The 14,699-nt window shown below is 37.5% G+C and overlaps 1 protein-coding gene and 1 long non-coding RNA gene across 2 annotated transcripts; both read right to left on the bottom strand.

Annotated features, from left to right (window-relative positions):
• Positions 1 to 601: 601 nt before the first annotated feature.
• Positions 602 to 1,790, bottom strand: LOC122066695 (putative disease resistance RPP13-like protein 3; the record flags this gene model as incomplete). Its single annotated transcript, XM_042630538.1, has 1 exon — positions 602 to 1,790. A coding segment is annotated over exon 1 (1,189 nt), but the record flags the coding sequence as incomplete, so codon positions are not given.
• Positions 1,791 to 5,619: 3,829 nt separating this feature from the next.
• On the bottom strand, positions 5,620 to 8,811 carry LOC122066696. Its single transcript, XR_006136433.1, has 3 exons — positions 8,272 to 8,811; positions 6,788 to 6,878; positions 5,620 to 6,557 (listed from the first exon to the last, which is right to left on the bottom strand). It is a non-coding gene; the product is annotated as an uncharacterized LOC122066696 (long non-coding RNA).
• Positions 8,812 to 14,699: the final 5,888 nt, after the last annotated feature.

Below are 14,699 nucleotides of genomic sequence, written 5' to 3'. Positions count from 1 at the left end.
AAGTTTATTCAAAGTAATATTTTAAATGAGGACGGTTTACCTACCGTTTCTTATAGAGTTATTTTCTTTGTAGTGGCTCCAGCCATCAGATCAGTCGGGTTGCAAGAAGCCTTCAAAGCTATTAAAATAATCCATTCAAACAAGTGTTAGGCAAAAGGATAAATATATATAAAGACTTGTGAAGACTTTTAAGGTTGATAGCATGTGCTTAACTAACAGATTCATCAACTGGCCAGGGAGCATCTAACACAGGACAAAACAACACAATAGTCAAATTTATTAACAAACTCCATTGAGTTAGTCAAAAGGATAAATATATAAATAGACTTGTGAAGATCCCTTTTTTTCTTGTTTTAAAAAAAAAGACTTGCTTTTTTTTGGTAAGAAGACAATTACTTGGATCCAACATTCTTTTTTATCAATAAATAAAGGAAAATTTACATAATTATCTTACCGGGAGAGGGATAGGTATACCGTCGATATCAAGTATGCTAGCGGATAGCATCAATAGGAACACATGATGGAGTATCATTCAGAAAGAATATGAAGGTCATTTCAGAAAAAGGGAAGAGAGAGATAGACACAATGGGTGCTAGCATACTTGATATCCTTGCTGCTTGGATCATGTTCGTTTCAATCAACTCTTCTAGGTACTCCTCTGCAACATCTTCTATTGTTTGATCTCCTCTCTGTTGTACAAACCCCTCCGTAGCCCATAATTGAATCAATTTCCGAGATTGGATCTCATGGTCTTCTGGGAAAAGACCAAAATAAAGAAAACAAGATTTCAAGTAAAATGGTAAATCCGCATAACTCAGAGCTAATATGTCCTTGCATTGCTGTGGGCCTTGATTAAGTTGCCAATATGCGCTTTCAAATACTTTGGTCCACACACTAAGTTTCTTATCCTTTGTTGATAAAAGGCCTCCCAATACGACAATCGCAAGTGGTAATCCATCACACCTGGGAACCAATTTTTTTCCAAGCTTTTTCAATTCCTTTGAGTAACCACTTTCCTCATTTCCCACTTGGTATTGGAAGACCTTCTTTGAGAAGAGTTCAAAACTCTCCTCCTCACCTAAATGTCTTAATTCATGTGGAGCAGTTAATGGGTCAGCATGTCTAGCTACTTCCACATTACAGGTGGTGAGCACCACTCGCAGTTGTTTCCCATCATCCTGATGACCTAGAAATGCCTCTCTTAATTTATCCCAATCTTCTCTCCTCCATACATCGTCAAATACGAGCAGACATCTCCCTTGTTTCAAGTAATTAGAGAGCATATTCTTTAAATATTCTTTATTCTTCTTTTCTAACTCCTCCTCCTTGTGCATCATTAGTTGTGCTATGGCCCCAAAGAGAAGATCTTTTATTTTGTATTCTTGAGAGACATAAATCCATGCACAAGAATCAAAAATTTTCTTGACATCACTCCTATTATAAACAGTTTTAGCCAAAGTGGTCTTACCTAAACCACCCATACCCACTATGGAAACGACAAGAAGTTGCCGGGGATCTTCTTTTGTCAGAAGCTTCGGTAGTAGTTCCTTAATATCTTTCTCAAAGCCAACAACATCAACTTCCTCTTTCATGGAAGCTCTCCTTACCTTCCGTGCTAAGCCATCATCCAAATGATCTGAAGAAGGCTCCCCAGTTTCAAAAGCTTCCATCCCATACTTGGATTTGTTAGCTGAAATCTCTCCAATCCTTCTTTTGAAATCTTCCATTTGCTTCCCTAATTTGTGTTGGGTAAAAAGATGTTTGCGATAACCCATAAACCTCTGCACCATATTTCTTTGCCGTTGTCGCTGGACTTAAGCATGAACAAATCAATAATATCCTTAGCATCATAAGCCACATTTCTGACTTGGCGTACCCATATATTCACCCTTCTGTATCTTCTGCGCTTTTCTTCAGCATCTCTTAAGAGAGAGAGTTAATCCACTCAAGTTCATCATGAAGAGACACTATCTGCTTTTCAACTCCACCAAGTAAATCAGCTTCCTGTGATATCAGGGAGTCCAATTTTCCGATAAGAAATGAGACAACACCCTCCACCATTTTTAGCGGATCTAGTCTGATTGTTGTGTGAATCAGGAAACTTCTCCTCTTGCAAGACTCTCCTTGTGCTTTTTACTGGTCGATCAGCTTCAAGTCAATAGTTGGTCAAGTCAATAATCAATATTCAACCTCATGTCTTGTTTTTCCATTGGTTCGTATCAAATGTCGAAGGCCCCATCAGTTAAGGCAAAGGTGTTGGCAGAAGACAAAGCTGGTGAGACATCTGACAGGACATGTGGAAAATGAACCACTGGCCGGTCAGACCTTAAGGCTGCCTGACAACCTTCAGCCGTCAAATAGATCATTAAGGTTCATGGTACAACCAAGATCAGGGTTTATCCGACAAAAAACAAAATAGTTACGGGCTTTCCGAATAATCTAAAGCAGAGAAATATCAAAATCTATGAAGGGCACACATGATAATCATTTGTAGAGATTATAGTAGTTAGATAATTGGAGCTATCAGATGGCATACATATAAATCTGATGTTCATTAGGATCCAATAACCATGTGTTCTTAACAAATTAGGGTAGTGTTCTACCCAAAGAGAAAAAATAGAGTAGTGTATCTTCTAATTTTAGTCTCAAAAAATAAAAAATAAAAATTCAAGTCCATCTGAATATAACAATTTTTATTTTTTGGGTAAGAAGTCCATCTGAATATCAACCAAAAGATGTAGTCAGGAAGACTGGCTTAAACATGAAAGTTCTATTCCTTTTTTGCCTTTTTTTTTTATTTTTTATTTTTAATTAAAACTTATAAAGTAAGGTGAATCTTAAACATGAAAGTTCTATTCCTTTTTTGCCATTTTTTTATTTTTTATTTTTAATTTAAATTTATAAAGTAAGGTGAATCTCATTGTCAAAAATGAGTGTATTTGAAACAAGGGAAATCCCGCAAGAGAACGCGAGCCTGTCGTGTGGCTATTGCACCAGTGCCCAGGCCGATGGGAGAGCAAGCGGAGGCATCAACAACACAGGTGCAAAGTGATATTTTCATGCAACCTGTGTCTGGGTATAGAGGGCACGACTTGTTAGCATCGGCCTAATTGGAATGGTATCAACCTTGACCAATCCCCGACCCTAAACTTTCCGATCCCAATACACATGAATGGTCCTATGATAAAATCTCAATCTTTTTTTTTTCCCCCAAAAACAGGGTAGATTTGTCTGATAAAGTCCGATACAGTTTATCATCCTTGATCAATCCCATGACCGTTCCCAAGTTTTAGAACTGTTGATTTGAGGTGCAAAGACCTGACAAACACATAAGAGGAAAAGAATAAAAAGAAAAAAATATATTTGCAATAGAAATAAATGGGTTTTGAGTATTTGGGATGATTGCAAAAAGTGGTATTGGCTTCCATCAGTTCCCTGCAAGTGTATGGGTTCGGAGCAAGGTTCTAAAACTTGGGAACGGTCATGGGATCAGTCAAGGCCGATACCATTCTGATATCAATCAAGAATAAGGACTAGAGTCACTAGACGGGTGTCTATATCACAGGATCAGTCAAGGCCGATACCGATCAAGAATAAGGACAAGAGTCAATGGACAGGTGACAATTGTTGAAAAAACCAAGAGTCGGGTCTAGCCTGACTCCCAAACCATGTAGGAGGAACGAGAGAAGATGATACTTAAACCGGCAAGAGAAGGGAGAACTAGAAAGAGAGAAGAGATTTTGTTATGATTTCATTCTTTCTCATTCCAAGACATTCTCCAATGCACTCATTTCATTACATGGACAACAAACCTCCTATTTATATATTCACATATAGCTGTTGCTACAGTAAATAGCAATTGCTACAGTGATTAACCCCTGCTACAGTGATTTGGCCGTTGTTACAGTAATGCTATAGTATTTGTATCTCCAACACTCCCCCTCAAACTGGAGCATATTGATCAAGTAAGCCCAGCTTGCCAATGATCAAGTGAAAGAGTGCAACAAGTAGCTTTGTAACCCCAACACTCGCCCCCGCTCATGCATGCCAATTGGTTTCTTTGTACATGACACAAGCGCATGCCCACACATGACATCAATGGATAGGCAGGCTTCACCTGAACAACTCAAAACTTTGTAGAGAAGTAATGTAAGAATCAACACTCCCCTGCACGTGCACACGTGACACAAATGTGTGCCTACACATGACACCGAGGGGAAAAAAAAGAGAGAGAGACTCAGTCGTGTGCCCACACATGACATCAATGGCCCTCGAAACAAAGAGTGACACATTTATGCTCCCACACATGACACTGATAGCACCCAAAACTTTCCCCAATCTTCTTATTTTGCCATAGTCTTCAGACTCTCCAAGTGTATGGATACAATCAACGCACTAAAAAATTGGAATTGTGGAGGAAGCGCAATCTTTATTGCTTAACTAGCACACCCATTAGTGGTGCAATCTTTGTTGATTAATTTGAACCTGGTACAAAACCTGCTCTTCTATGATAACAGGGACCGAACCTCCTTTGATACCAGGGACCGAACCTGCTCTTATACCAAGGACCGAACCTGCTCTGATACCATGTTGAAGAAACTGAGAGCTGGATCTAACTCAACTCTCAAACCATGTAGGAGGAACGAGAGAAGACGACTCTTAAACCGGAAAGAGAAGGGAGAACTAGAAAGAGGAGATATTTCATTATAATTTCATGCTTTCTCATTCCAATACTATTTCCAATGCAATCTCCAGTCCATTCATTTCATTACATAGACAACAAGCCTCCTATTTATACATTCACATACAGCCGTTGCTACAGTACGGCTATAGTATTCGTATCTCCAACATCAAAGTGTCATAGAAAAGAGAGAAAAAAAAGGACTGGACGGGGTCTTTTAAGGTTCTTCACCCCTGGACACTTCAATAGTTGGATTCTCTTTCCTCTCTCTTTTGTCTCTTTCTTTCATTTTCTCTCTCTAATCTTTATCATTCTCCACCTAAGAAATACACCCACTTGCAAGGCTTTAAAACTCGGAATCGGTCTCAACTGATATCGAAAAGTATTGGATCAGTCGGATTTGGATTGGATAGGATAGACTTAACCCTTTTTTTTAAATAAAAAATTAATATCTTGTACCATTTTACCCATATACCTTACTAGTTGATTGGTACTCATCCTCCTAGTCTAGGTTGGTGCATCTCCCAATTGGTATGGATCAATCCATCTCAGACAAGTTGCATCTAATTTTAGGAATTGAGATCAATAGCCAACGATACCGATATGGATAATGTTCACACTGCATCAAAACAAAGATGCATTGTATATGAATCTAGACTTGACTCTTAGGTTCCCTATATTCCTCGGCAAGTATCTAGTGCGGAGAGCTATTAGCCCTTCGTTCAACCTTTCCAGTCACATCTTATGACTTATGAGCCAACATCAACAGGAGAGTCCCAGACCCAGTTGATGCTCACACACACACACAAACTTAAAGAATGAAACATGTTCTAATGTCTTTTTCTGCTCTTCTTCTCTCTACGTCCCACTGTTTGAGCATGCTTGTCTCTTCCCTTCCTCTTCTTTTCTAGACATCTAAGCTTGCTTCTTTTATTTAATTTTTTTTTTTTTGCCAATTGACATATTCACTATCTAAATCCAATGTGAAATCCAACGAATATTATATTCATCTATTATTTATTTGAATTCAATTGGTCAATGATTCAAATATTTACATTTACATTCACATTCATAACATGTAACATTTGATTAGTTTCTAGGGAGAGGGTCTATTATGAAATGGCATAGAGGAGAGCACTTTATTAGTGCGATGGAATGGTTAAAAAGCTCACTAGGGGCAAGAACTCACAAGGGGCCAACAAGGGGGTCACTAGGCCACACTGATTATTAAGTATATTTCAAGAAGGTGGGGATAGGAGGTTAAACCAGCAACTTCCCTAGACTTGCGTCAGAGCCCAACTACCTAACTGCCTACCACTAATAAGCTCATCCCCTTGCTCAATGATGAATCCCTTGCAAAGATCGCCCATGTCCCTCTTATCTTGCTCTAAGAGCTATAGAATCTGTCACTTCTTCTATCGCCATCTCTATGGTTCATCAAGCCCTCAAAGGCATTGGTTCTCATAATTTTAAAAATCGGATCATAGCGGATCAGTCAGGATCGCCGGGATTGGATTGGTATCAGCCGAGACCGATCCTTGATTCCGATTTGATCCATACCAATCAAATGGTAAGGTATAAGGGTACAATGGTCCAAAATACCAATTTTCTTCTTTGTCGATTATTGAGAATAACAATAAGTTTAGACAAGCAAGAACTGGATTGAGGTTTAATTTTTGTTTTTACCAATTATATATGTTTTAGGGGATAATCAACAGCTTGCAGGGTAAAAAGGAGGAAGCACAAGAGCAGTTTGAGACATATCAGAGTATTGTACATGAAGAGTTTCCTCAGAGGGGATTCCTTGATGATTTGGTACTGGAAGCCAAAACAGAAACTCAAGAGCGGCTGGAGAAGATTTTGAAGCTGAATTCTCCTACAAGAAGTGAAAATCAATCATCAATATCCAGAGAGATACTATTGGGTTGAAAGTTTTGGATAACTAGAAATCTGTATTTACTAGTTATAAATTGCAGCTCTTGAGAAAGGTCTAGTATTTCTAAGGTTTTTTTTTTTTTCTTTAAAATATTTTGGCACCATTGAGGGTATTATGTTGTAACTTCTCAAGCCATAAATGTTCAATATTGTTCCATGTAATACTGTTACCATTACATGTTTAGTTGACTGGTTTGAAGCTAATCCCTCATTTGATTTGTTCTCATAGGCTGACATCAGGGTCACACATCTTTATTTGTGCCTGCAGAAAGAAAAAGAGGACAAGAACTATCAGGTTGGAGTTGTAATTAGTTCCAATTGTTCAACTAAGCACATGTAACTAATTTAGCATATTTTGTTGGAGGAGCAAGGACTTGTGAGAACTTTTAGATGCTATACGTTTTGAAGAAATCATTTCTTCAGATTTCCATTTCCAAGCAACATTTAAGAGATTATTGCATTACTACTACTTAAAGGAGATTGCAGCACTAGTTATGTTTGGAGGAACAACTATGTTCCTGGCAGAGTAAATTGCTCTGACCAAAAGTCAGGTTTGTATCAGGTCGCAGACCAAGGAAGGTATTAGACACCTTGATGTACCTAGTTAAACCGATCTTCCTATTTATTTGATATTTTAATTCAATAATAAATATTCTCAAACTCTAACAATTAACATGCTTCTACCATAATACAAGAATTTGTTAGAATTAATATACAAGAAATTAAAACAAAGAAACCAAATGAAGGTGAAGGACTTACCTCATACACACGGTACAAAACGAAGGTTAATATATATGATTAAGTAAAATATTAAACAACGAAGAGACAAGGAAATGAAATATAACATATAATGAATCAAGAAAATAAATCAACTAATGGTGACAATAATATAAACAACCATAATTAGTATAATGACACCAATGAAATGGATCCTAGGACACTAATGATGGACTTTTACATGGTTAAGCCTTGAAGAATGATTCATCCCCAAGTGAAAATAGGTCAATGCATGCTAATCAAGAGAGGTACGCATATGATTTTGCAACGAATAGACCAATTAACATGAATCAATTCTAATCCTCCATCCATGAGATAAAACGTGAGATGGAAACAGCAATGAGATCCCACATTAACATTAACACCATTACCTATTAGCACCACCTAATCCATCATCCATGATATATCATCTAAATCCTAAAGATGATATACTTCCACTGCCTATGAAGATCGTGGACACTTCTCTTGGGTATTTCAAAATGGAAACGGGGCTTAGTTTTATAGCAGTGAGGCAAGCCCACGACGGATCGGGACTCGGTGACTCGGGATCCTCTCCAACGAGGCAACAACCCTCTCAACCAGCGACCTACCAACCACCCACCCCGACCCTCCACGTGTAATTAATTAATCCAACGGTCAATGATGAAAGACCCTAAAAACCCTCTTCCCATTCAATCCGGATTACCCGATATAAAAAAACCCAACCCTAAACCCGCGTGAGAAGCTGCCGAACTCCCTCCACTGCTCTCTCTCTCTCTCTCTCTCTCTCTCTCTCTCTCTTCAAAATTCAAAACCCTAATTCTTAACATAACTTTAAAATATAACCATTAAAGAATTCAGTCTTCAGCATTAATTAACCAGTCAATTAAGGAAAACACCTTGCAAACAAGGCCGAATCCGCGTTCCCGAGCTTGTGTTTGGAGTGAAAATCTCTCGTTGGAGCAACTAGGGTTTCTCGAGAGAATTGCTTCCGTTCCTATGCTGCGATCTTCTCCAAGTCCTCTCCTCCCTGTGACTCTAATATATGATCATCCCCAGAACCATTAGGGACCGCATTCTGTCACATAACGGGAAAACAACCTGCCAAGATACAGCCGCTGCTCCCAAATCCACACCTGCAATCACACCTCCATCTTGCCAACAGAATTGGCCGTTGCAACTTGAAATCCTTCCGCCAAGCCGTGCAATTTCTGCCTCATCTCCATCCGCCAAGCCTCCCTCGCACCTGCCACTCTTCCGCATCCAAACCCCATTATCCTGATCAATCCCGAATCCCAAATCTCAGAGACCCAAAATCGATTGCACCGCCCCTTCCTGAAAGGGAACTCCTCCATTATTCTCATCACTACATTTACCCCACCTCGAACTCGAATTGAATGTCAGCAGAATGAGCGAGAATGTCAAGTTTAAACGCACAAACTCTTAGGTCCGTTTGATAACGTTTCAAGAAACGCGTTTCTGCCGTTTTTGTTTCCAGAAACAGCAGAAATGGAGTAAAAAGCGTTTGATAAAACTGCTTCGTTTCACTTATTTTCAGAAATAGAAATAGAAATTTTTACTTATTTATGGTTCAAAAAACGACCCAGGCGCCGTTTCTGGAAATGACTTGTGGCCATTCTTTCATTGGTTACTATCGACTTCTAAAAACATGACTTATCAAACACTTTCAATTCCGTTTCTGTTTCTAGAAACGAAAATTTATGTTTCCGCCGTTTCTTGAAACAGAAACGGTAGAAACATTATCAAACGGGCCCTTAGATCCCGTGGTGGTCGCAGCAGAAGAAGAAAAATGAGGAAGAGAGAGAAAACGGTAAGAAAATGAGATAATAAAAGGTAACATGATCTGGTTACAATGTGATAGGAGGGGTAATTTCAAAAGACAGGGGAGGGGAGGGGATCAAAATCCTCTGTTTTTCTTATCCTTGTTTTTCCTTGTTTTGCTACCTGCAGAACACGACAGTGGACAACAGAGGATCCAACGATCAAGGTTGCATTGGTCTTAAAGTTGTCTAGGTGTCATGTTCTGTAGGTAGCAAAATAAGGAAAAACAGGAATAAGAAAAACAGAGGATTATTTTCTGAGGGGAGGGGGGGATGTACAAGTTCAAAAGTAAGGGAGTATTAAAAGACAAAAGAAAGGTTGAAGATAAAGGAGTTTTAATAAATATAAGCTACGGCTCTTTTTAGTATAATTTAAATTTATTGACAGATATACAAAAATAGAGACATTTGGTATGATTTATGAGTCTTATTTTTCATCAAATAAATTAATATATCAATAAATTTATAAGCAAATAGAGAGGTGTTTGTGATTTATTGGAATAAAACAATTACTGTTGTACACTAGACCATAAATGAGCATATGTTTTAATGACTTAAAACTAAAGGTAAAAAACCCAATTTGCATATTTTTATAAAAATCCGTTAAAATAGAGTCAAGTCCTTTGATGAAACTTATTAAGAACATCCAACATTTATAGGAAAAAAAAAAAAGTTAAAACATCCATGAATATGCACCTCTCTCTCTCTCTCTCTCTCTCTCTCTTCTCTCTATATATATATATATATATATATAGAAATCCTTGAATTGACCAATTGGATTTGTTGGAATTGAGTTGGTCTCTCTCTCATTAACCCTATCTCTCTCCTCTCTCTCTCTCTCTCTCTCTCTCTCTCTCTCTCTCTATATATATATATATATATATAGAAATCCTTGAATTGACCAATTGGATTCGTTGGAATTGAGTTGGTCTCTCTCTCCCTAACCCTAGAAATCCTATCGATTGACAAATCTAAATTGATTGAATATCCCTGGCATGCAACTCAGAATGAACACTATAACATAGTGTATTTTACATTAGGCATACCAAACCTAGTAGTCAAACGATTATTATCTATACTCTATGCCAAAGAGCGCCTAAGTATATGGGAGTGATAGTAATTGCCCCATTTATAAATTACAGGTGAAGGGTAGAGTTGAAAGTTTATGGAATTTTTTTATAGTTCATCGAAAGTATTTTTAAATGGGATATAAATTAATGGAGAAAATATTACACCAATAGAGATAGAGGCCGGCGAGGTTCACCCAGTATAGGTAGTTCTTACTAGGAAGTTTCCATGGTCTTGGAAAATTGAAACAGAAAGGTTAAAACTTCCTTCAAGGAACCTTCCTTTCTTATATCAAAATCGAAAGTGTAGCACAAATTTCAATACAAATGTAATTAATCAATCGAAAAGCGACATCACATCTTTTCACTTGTAGAAAATCTATATCTCCCATGGAAAATACTAAGATGTTGCTTCTTCTTAATTACTCTTTAGTCTCCAGGAAGGTTCAATTCAGCTTCTTTTGGTCTCATCTTCCACACTTTAAACCACAGAGAACTTACATACTGTAGACCCTTTACGCTTCTTCTATATATTAAGCTCTCCTCCGTCATTGAAAGGGCATATGATATAGATAGATCATGTGTAGAACTTCAAATACATATATTCTTTCCTTTTTCCTTGTATTCTCAGCCATCCACTCATTTTTATCATTTCACTTTTTCAAAATTTTTATTTTCTTAACGAGTTTTCTAAGATTTATCAATGATTAATAACTTGTTAATAAATAAATAAAGTGAGGATCAATCGATGGTGGGTCACGCCTGGTGGGAGTGGAACCCACGATACCACGGCTACAGCCTTCAAATCAGTAGAAGATTTTCAGTGATTGAGTTACAAGCGCTTTTCATCAAAAAAACAAAAAAAAAAAGAGTTACAAGTGCTTATGGGCTTTATGTGGAGAAAATTAATATATTTTAGGTAGAAGAAGAACTTTAACCTTCTCAAGTGTTAAAAATATGACCGGAGAAAGAGGAGTTACACAAGCTCAAACAATAAAATGGCTTCTCACTCAAGCCTGAAACTGTACCAGTTACACTTAAATTGATTCTCATAAGATCACAGCCCTCACTCAAGATGATATTATTATTATTATTATTAATATTATTGCCCAAAGTGTTCTGAGTGTTGTAAGGATCTCGAGTGACTCTAGACTTTAGTTAGGCAATAAACTAAAGAACATCACCTAATTATTCTCCCTTAAGTAAATTGTTCAGTTCTTACACTTATTACCATTAATTAATAAGACATCACAGAATCACCAAACTCACATGTATGTAGCATAACTATTGATTAAGATGAGGTTAGAAACTGCTGGGTGTGCCTTGTTCCAATTTCAGTATAATACTTCAAGTCTTCAACCCACTAAGTACAACTACATAGAAAGGCTGTTAGGCTATTCTCCATTTATAAGGAAATCTATTGAAACTCAACAAAATTAAACATGTTCTACAAAACTTTATAGCAAGGATAAACCTTTGAAAAACAAGAAAAAGAAAGGGATAACAGAGAAAAAAGAATGCCCTACAATATTGTATCTAATGAGTTGGTAGCTAAAAGTGATGGAGAAGCTCTTAAGTTAGACCTGTTGGCTGTTGGAGGGGACGGGCTTCGCCAAGAACGTAGGCTGGTCTTCTCCGGCAATGATAACGACTACTTTTTCCTCGGTGTCTGCCGGTGGAGTCGTGGGGTTTGTCAGATTGATCTCCTTGGTTTCGCCATGTGAGGAGTTGGCTGATGACTGGCAAATGGAGCAGAGGAGGAGTGATATTCCGAAGGTTAAGATGCCCAGCATCGCTGCTATACCTGCGAATAGGTATGGGGTTGCTGACTTCCCTTCATCAGCAGCGGCAGCGGTTGTGTTTGTTAGTGTCTTCATCTCTTCTTTTTTTCTTTTTCTTTCTCTATTGCGTTTGTTGTGCAAGATGAAGATGTGCAGTGATTTAATGAGCTTGATGACGGCTTTATTTATAGATGAGAAATGTAATAACAATTGTTTTGACCAATTTACTGAAATACCATTGGGTTTTAAAGTTTGACCTCAAATTGTTTTGACAATTATTTATAGGCATGTCATCAGAGCCATTTACCCTTATGTTAGTTCATCAAAATTACAGTAATACCCTTGGTGTTTGAAACCACAGATTGAACTCTTATACTCATTTTGGGATGGCATTCCAAGGTTAGTTTCTTGCGATGATGTTTTGTTCTATCGGGTTCCCACCAAAAGAAATAGAATTTCAAAGGATATTTTGAAAAATACAAAAACTTAAGAGGATATTTGTTAACCTAAAGGGGAAGTAAATTATTTCATTTCTTTGGTTACGAGCTTAGGTATCAGGAAAGTTCCTACAACCCATGTAGCAAAAAAAAATTTCCCGAGTTTGCTCATCAAATCATATTTTATTTTGATTCTAAACAACTGAGAACTCATTCTAAGAGTATTTGGGTAAGTTCATCCCAATATAAAAAAAAAAAAGAAAGAGAAAAGGGGAATGAATAAATTATCTTATCTTTGTGCTTCTTCACTTACCTAAGAACTGGCTAGAGGAATTAAACGTGCTCCCCAAGGGTCAAGTATTCCATGAGATATTCTCAATTCTCTCCATGCAATAGTATAATTGAGGCAATGACGAGGAGTTCTTTGACCAAGTCTCAACGAGGCCGCCCAAACCTTGGAAAATGGTACGAACGGCCGGTGCAAGGGTTTCTAGGGTAGTTACACTCTCCGGCGCCACTCAAGATCCTAATGGAGATTTGCAGCCACCTGAACATAGAGAGATTGATGCCGCCAGCAATGGATCTGCTGCATCTCCTAATCCTATACATCCCTCTTTTGCAGATATAGTGGGGAGCTAATCAGCAGAGCTACCCAAGATTGATGATCTACCTCTACCGATCAAGGATGATGGTCTTGCAAGCATAAGGATTCCACAGCAGGTTATGAAGATTAATTGGATTTGCATCGGTTTGCCTTGATTGGTCGAGTTGATTTTAGGGCTGTGTCCATGTATGATGTTCGAAGGATGATTAAAGATTCATGGCCTCCACAAGGTTCGTTTGTTTTGAAAACCCTAGGTAAGGGTCTTATGAGTTTTTCGTTTCGATAACTTCAATGTCCATTCATTACAGATCGACTTTCTTGGATTAGGTTTCCTAATCTTCTCCAAGAGTACTGGCATGAAGACTTCCTTGTGTTAGCTCAAGTATTTTGATATAGTTTTCATTGAATCTCTCTACAATTGTAGAGTCCAATATATACAAGAAAAGCCCTAGTCGGTTGTTGATATTGAAGATTACATGTGATAAGAATAAAAAAAAAATAGATATTGATATCATATGTGACTCTGCAATAGATCGAGTTTCCGCATACAAGATGGAATGAGATACACAGTTAATACAACCCCTCAAGTAGAAGGGCGATGAAAACAAACCTTAAACTTGTCTCTCATAAACTGATATCGTGTTGTGAGTAGAGCCTTTGTCAATATATCGGAAAATTGATCATTTGTTGAAATATACTGGATAGAGAGCTGAAGCTTGGCCACCCGATATTGAGAATATTATTTCCCTTCTCTTAATCGTGTATATCAATCCATGTAGGATCCCAGCTATATATTCTAGCATATCCTAGTTACCTTGTATACTAGGATTACTATTTTTTCCATTACCTTGTATACTAGGATCCATCGCATGTGTATGGTAAGTCCAAAATGTTGCTTTTTATAATAAATTTTTTTATACAAGGGGTGTAGAGTCCATGTTGCGAGCTACTTTTGTTCATTGATTTTTGTTTCTCTGTTGATTATTGATGATACTAAAAGGTTAGAGACAAGCAAGTACTATATTGAGGTTTAATTGCGCTTTTACCAATTGTGTGCATCTGTTTCAAGGGATAATCTACAGCTTGCAGGGTAAAAAGTAGGAAGCACAAGAGAAATTTGAGACATATCGAAGTCTTGTACCTGAAGAGTTTCCCCAGAGAGGATTCCTTGATGATGTGGTACTGGTAGCCAAAACAGAATATCAAGAGCATCTGGAGAAGGATTTTGAAGCTGAATTCTCCTATAGAAAGTGAAAATCAATCATCAATAGGCAAAGAGAGATATATACTATTTGAGTGGTAAGTTTTGGATATCTACTAATTTGTATTTGCTATTTACAAACTATAGCTCTCAAGAAAGGTCTAATCTTTCTAAGAAGGGGTTTGTTTTCCTTTTAAAATTTTTGGCACCAATGAGGGTATTAATTTGTTGCTACCATTTTATGTTGCAACTTCTCATGCCATAAATGTGTATTATCATTTTAATTAGTTGATTGCTTCGAAGCTAATCCCTGATTTTATTTGTTGTCATAGGATGGCATCAGGGTCAAGCATCTTTGTCAGTGCCTGCAAAAAGGAAATAAAGCAAAAGAACTAT

This window comes from Macadamia integrifolia, unplaced genomic scaffold (assembly GCF_013358625.1).
Source record: "Macadamia integrifolia cultivar HAES 741 unplaced genomic scaffold, SCU_Mint_v3 scaffold2529, whole genome shotgun sequence".
NCBI classification, from domain to species: domain Eukaryota; kingdom Viridiplantae; phylum Streptophyta; class Magnoliopsida; order Proteales; family Proteaceae; genus Macadamia; species Macadamia integrifolia.
The sequence above is the reverse complement of the archived record's forward strand: the minus strand, read 5'-3'. Positions and strand labels throughout refer to the sequence as shown.